Source organism: Abrus precatorius, unplaced genomic scaffold, assembly GCF_003935025.1.
Source record: "Abrus precatorius isolate BTA unplaced genomic scaffold, Abrus_2018 Scaffold2, whole genome shotgun sequence".
Classification (NCBI taxonomy): Eukaryota; Viridiplantae; Streptophyta; class Magnoliopsida; order Fabales; family Fabaceae; genus Abrus; species Abrus precatorius.
The window spans coordinates 38,622,419-38,628,359 of NW_020874362.1; the positions used below are offsets into that span (position 1 = coordinate 38,622,419).

General features: G+C 27.3%; 1 protein-coding gene across 1 annotated transcript; it reads left to right on the plus strand.

Annotated features, from left to right (window-relative positions):
* The first annotated feature begins 2,148 nt into the window (after nucleotides 1–2,148).
* LOC113860016 (11S globulin seed storage protein 2-like) lies at nucleotides 2,149–5,437 on the plus strand. Its single transcript, XM_027492648.1, has 4 exons — nucleotides 2,149–2,211; nucleotides 2,305–2,514; nucleotides 4,401–5,127; nucleotides 5,278–5,437. Exons 2-4 carry the CDS (start codon nucleotides 2,319–2,321, stop codon nucleotides 5,435–5,437), a joined length of 1,083 nt encoding a protein of 360 aa, XP_027348449.1. The 5' UTR covers nucleotides 2,149–2,211; nucleotides 2,305–2,318.
* The last annotated feature ends 504 nt before the right edge of the window (nucleotides 5,438–5,941 follow it).

Sequence of the window (5,941 nt, forward strand, 5' to 3'; positions counted from 1 at the left end):
AACAAATTTTTTATATTAAGTGGTGTTTAAATTTTTAATAAAAAATAATTTTTATTCTAAATAATATTAAATTTTGTTAATTCCAATTTTGATGATTATATTTTAACATTCAAAAGTAATAAATTTTTATTAAAATATTTATTAAGCTAAAAAATTGAAAGAATAACAAATATTTTATTTATTTAAAAATTAATATTGTTTTTTTTTTAAATCCAGTCGTAAGTGTTACTGTCATTCAAATATTAAAATTTATTTAAAATGTGAGAAAATTTAAAAAAATCACAATCTCATTTCTTAAAAATCTTTAAATTTTGCCAATTTTTTTACTATTAAATATTTAAATTTTATTTATTTGATAAATTTACCATAAAATCTTCTAGTATTTAAATAAAAAATAATATTGAAGATTTAAGTAAAATATAATCAATTGAGATTAGATCTAGAAAATTTAAAAAGTAAAAGTAAAACAGGACAAATAAAAATGCTCATGGATAAAATTTAAAAAAACTAAAATTACATTTAAACTTATATATTAATATTTTATTATTATAAATTTATTCAATAAATACATTAATTATGAAATGGTAACTAAGAAAATATAGTTTTATATCATGTAGAAATAAGAATATACTCCACAATTTAAATTATTATATATATTTTATAAATTTATAATATCATAAAGTGAGAATATATTAGATTTAATTATATTTTTTATTTCTATAAAAAGTAAAAAACTTTAAAATTAATCTTTTAATTGAGATAATACAAATCTACCTCATATTTTTGACTTATTTATATTTAAAAGACTTTTGAATCTCTTATATTTCAAATTAGATAATACTTACAAAATTGTCAAAATAAAAAGAAATATCGTTTCGAAATTAAGAATATTTTTTTATTATTAAAAATCAAACTTAAAGACAAATTTAAATTGAATTTTCTATTATTAAGAAAATAAATTTAAATTGAAGTTTTTATAAGAAAGACAAATTCAAGATGAACTTTTTATAAAGAAAGACAAATTCAAATTGAATTATACTTTTATTGTGAGATATAATTGTTTGAATGTGTAATTGGTTATTAATAAAGTAAAAATAAAAAAAAATATTCTTTTAAGTATTTATTTTTGTCACAGTAATTATATTTTAACTAAATAATTTATTTTAATTACCAACACTTATGCGCACAAAGTCATCTCAAGTGCTTGGAACACCCACTTTGCTCCAAAGGCAAAGAGAGTAATGTGCATTTCCTAGGGTTGTTTCTATTTAATAAAAGGATCCAAATGCACACAACAGTGATGATCAGGATAATAGAGAGAGAACCACACACAGGTTGATAGAAATAGCCATAAAGAAAGAAACATCATCGCTCAGTGGTTGGGCTACGTCGGGTTGAAAAGTGGTGTCCCAGTTCGAGACGAGGAGGAAACAAGTTAAAAGAATTAATATTTTGTAAACATTAACTTTAATAAAATATTCAAACAATGGTGATATAGAAGTGATAAGCCGAAAGCTGAAGGTTTTTTATTCAATTAACTAAGATAAACATTTCAAAAATATTACTCACTAAATTTTAATAATTTTTTTAAACGACTAAAATTTAAAAATGAAAAAAAATTCAAATAATTTTTATAAATTTTAATTAATAGTAAAAAATATTTTAAATAATGAATTTGTACCCCATGCATTGTCGGTCGCCCTAATTAATTGTACAATTATTTTGATGAGTGAGCAGTGCATAAATTTCCTTGATTGCGACGAGATATTTCCATATTTTGTTGTTGTTTTTTTGTTTTAAGTTATACTTTAAAAACAGAGCTTTCCTCTTTACGCCTCTTCGAGTTAGAGTTTATTTTTAATAATTTCATTTAATCTTTATAATTTTATTGAGTTTATTAAATTTTGAAGGAGTGAAGTTAACATTTAATTAAAATAAATATACGTGATTAAGATTAAAAGTGTATTTATACGTGTTTATCCAAAACGAAAGAAAGAATTCAAACTAAAACTTTCAATACTCAAGAGGCATATCTTACATCTATTTATATTGGCCATAACCCTTGGTCTTGGTGTCTCAGCCTGGGCAGTGATGAAACTAAGTCCCCTTATTGCTAAGATCGTTGCTCTGTCTTGATTTCTCTCTTTCCTATAAAAGAAAGACGCGGTTCAGGAAACTCTTCACTGTATTTCTTTCTCCTCTAGATCACAGGTATTATGATATTCATGGTTTTTATGATATTCAATTCGTTGGAAGATAAAGAGATAGGGAACTAATTTATTTGAAATGCGTTTTGTGGCAAAGGGAAAAAGAAATCAATGGAGTTGGACTTGACACCGAAGACAGCAGAAGCATTGTTTGAGGGAGATGGTGGAGGTTACTCCACCTGGTCAAGTTCTCAAATGGCACTTCTGGCAAAGTTCAATGTTGGTGCTGGTCGCCTTCTACTTCACCCCCGTGGTTTCGCTCTTCCTCATTATGCCGATTCATCCAAAGTTGGTTATGTCATTCAAGGTCAGAGCCTCGTGATGTCTCCTTTAGTATAGAATAATCACTCTTACTACTCAATATTTAAAACCCCACTTAAACCGTTATAGTTATTCTAAGAAGATCTCTTAATTATTCTAAAAAAAATACAAATATATCTTTAGATCTTGCTTAAACGGTTAAAATTTTTAAAAAAAATCCACCTAATTACTTTAAATGAACTGATGCTTTTTAAATAACTTTTAGTTTTAATCATTTATGAATAATTGTATAATTTAAATTTAAAATTTATTTATTATATATGTTTCTTCAGTATATGTCTGTGAGATGAATCTAGCGAGAACAATTTTTTTATGAGGATAAAAATGATAAATTTAAACCTTATGATCAAATATAAATATTTAAGATTAATTTTTTTAAATTATATAATCACTTAAAAAATTATACAATTTTAAAAATTATCACATGAATTTTATATTTTTTATTATTTATAACAAAATTTAATAATGAATTTTATTTTTTATGCTGAAACAATACAAGTGACTTCACAGATGATGGTTGATACATAAACATTGACTATTGACTTCAATAGTACATGACTATTCAAGAAGCTATGCTGCTGATAAGAAACTATTTTAGAAATATATCACTGAGAATAGCGTCACTAAACGATAGATCAAAAGTCAAGTCACCGATTGCATCAGATACTTCCTTAACGTTGCCGAATTTCCTTAAACCCAAAATCTCAAACAAAAAGCAAACCTTTTCTAGCAGCTAAAGACCCACCATGTAGAACATTCATATAGTACATGCGCACCTGTTACGTTTTGCTGCCATAAACTCTTTAATTCATTATAGCAACTCCAAAATCATAATCATGTTCTGCAAAATGAAAAATGCCACAATCAACGTTTGATTTGTTCATGTTTATATAAACTAGAGAATTTTAAATAAGGACAAAATTTAAGTGCAATTCTATAGGTATTGCTAGTATTGTTTTCCAATATTTGATGTGAAATTTAATCTCAATAATTGTATAATAGAAATAAGTATAATAACATTAAAGGTTATCGCATATTAAAGTTTAACAACAGCGAACAATATTTATAGTAATATGCATCTAAGTTTTGTCCTTTAAATAATAACTAAACTCTTATTTTATTCAAGAAATTGTGAGAATTGTTGTAAATACTTTTTTAACTTTGAAATATACTTTAATTTTAGGGAGTCCTCACCCAACTATCTATACTTTTGATAACAATAATTTTTTTTAATATTATAAATATCTATCAATTTAGTTTTTAATGTCAATGATCAAATTAACTGAAGTTGTCTAATTTCAGAACCAAATTGAACGAAGTTATTATATTCATGAACTACCTTAATAGATTTGGTTATGTTAGAAATTAAATTAATTGATGATGTCAATTTAAAAGATTAAATGACGGATTGTTAGACAAAATTTATTTATTTGTTATAATACTATAAACTAAATTAGTTGGTAGTGTCAATTTCATATAATAAAGTCCAATAATTTTTTTAATAATTTTAAAACGTTTATATTAATCTCAAATGAAACTTACGGTAAATTAAAATCAATTTTTAAATTACATCGTGGAATTTAACTTAACATTAATAACTATTTAATAGAGTAAACGAACATTCCTGCGCACCAAAGTTAACAATAAAAAGAGGTTGCATTCAACGCACAAAATCCCATCTATTGGAATGCAAACATTTTCTTTATTAGATTAAGAAATTTTGAATCAGTTAAAATGAAATCTATATATTAGCATTAAAGTTGTGTTCTTACACATAAGTATTTAATCCGACGATCGCGGTGTCAAATTTCTTAGGACATTGTTGATTACCGACTCAAATTAATTTTCCTGAATTGCATGGAACACAAGCAGGAACTGATGGCGTAGTTGGGATGATACTCCCTAACAGTGGAAAAGAGGTGGTTTTGAAGCTTAAGCAGGGAGACATCATACCTGTACCAATTGGAGCTGTATCATGGTGGTTCAATGATGGAGACTCTGATCTTATCATTGCTTTTCTTGGGGAGACTTCAAAGGCTTTTATTCCTGGTCAATTCTCCTATTTCTTTCTAACTGGTGCTCAAGGAATTATAGGAAGCTTCTCTACTGAGCTCACTAGTAAAGTATATGCCATGAACAAAAATGAGGTGAACAAGCTCACAAAAAGCCAAACAGGGGTTTTGATCATCAAGCTAGACAAAAACCAACCCATGCCTAAGCCCCAAATGGACCAAACCGAAAAACTAGTCTATAATATAGATGCTGCACGCCCTGGCAACGTTGTCAAACATGTTGGATTAGTCACAACCTTAACGGACAATGGTTTTCCGTTTATTAAGGATGTTGGGTTAAGTGTGATCAAAGTGAAACTTGAACCTTATGCTATGAAGGCACCATCGTACCCAACTAGCCCTACGGTTCAGTTAATTTACATTGCTAGAGGAAGTGGCAAGGTTGAAATTGTGGGCTTGAATGGACAGCGTGCGTTGGACACTCAAGTTAAGGCTGGTCATTTGCTTGTCGTGCCACCATTCTTTGTGGTTGCTGAAATTGCAGGGGAAGAAGGAATGGAGCTTTACTCTATTGTAACAACTACAAAGTAAGTTGTTGGAACTTCATATTATGTGAAAGTGTGACACATTATGAACACTTGGCGTTGGCATGCAATAACATTAGAAAAATGATTGATTAAATAATTTAAATTATATGAAAGCACTAAACAAAATAATTGTACTTGTGCTTTGTGCAGGCCCTTGTTTCAAGACTTGGCTGGCAGAGAATCAGTATGGGGAGTCTTCTCACCCGCATTGCTAGAAGTGGCTCTTAATGTGGATTCGGATTTTGGAAAGCTTTTCATTGCCAAGAACGAGGAAACCACAAATCTTATTCCTCCCCCCAAGAAGGCTTAGATGTTGAAACTTGCTTATGTTGTATGTGTGCGTTCTTTCTGTGTTTTTTCTTAAATTTACCTACATGTTATCTAAACCAGACATTTATGTATTTTAAAGAATAAATGCTTTTTAAGTATTTTCATTCAAACTAATCAAATTTGTTATTAAAAATTAATATTTTTGAACTCGTTATATAGTGGTAAAGAAAATACAGACTAATGGGCGAATCTGAATAGCTTGTCCCCTTATATTTGGTTGAGAGGAAGAGAAAAAAAAATGAAATAGAAAAATTTTAAAGTTTGTTTTTAAAATCTATTTATTTTTAATATTCTCTTTAACTAAACAAACAGATATACTGTTATCCATGGTTTTTTAATTTTATTATCTTTTTTCTCATCCAAGAGAGAAAAAGAAGAGAGTGAAAAATATAATAAAAATAAGCGAAAGAAATATTCTTTAGATGAGTAGAAATAGAAAGAAAATCAATGAAAAATTACTTATTTAAATGAGTAAAAAGTTAGA

What these genes read in the sequence shown, in the direction of transcription:
- LOC113860016 (XM_027492648.1), top strand. Translation starts at nt 2,319, where the DNA reads ATGGAGTTGGACTTGACACCGAAGACAGCAGAAGCATTGTTTGAGGGA. An exon ending in AGTTGGTTATGTCATTCAAG is followed by an intron (nt 2,515 to 4,400) that starts GTCAGAGCCTCG and finishes GAACACAAGCAG; the next exon opens with GAACTGATGGCGTAGTTGGG. An exon ending in TCTATTGTAACAACTACAAA is followed by an intron (nt 5,128 to 5,277) that starts GTAAGTTGTTGG and finishes TGCTTTGTGCAG; the next exon opens with GCCCTTGTTTCAAGACTTGG.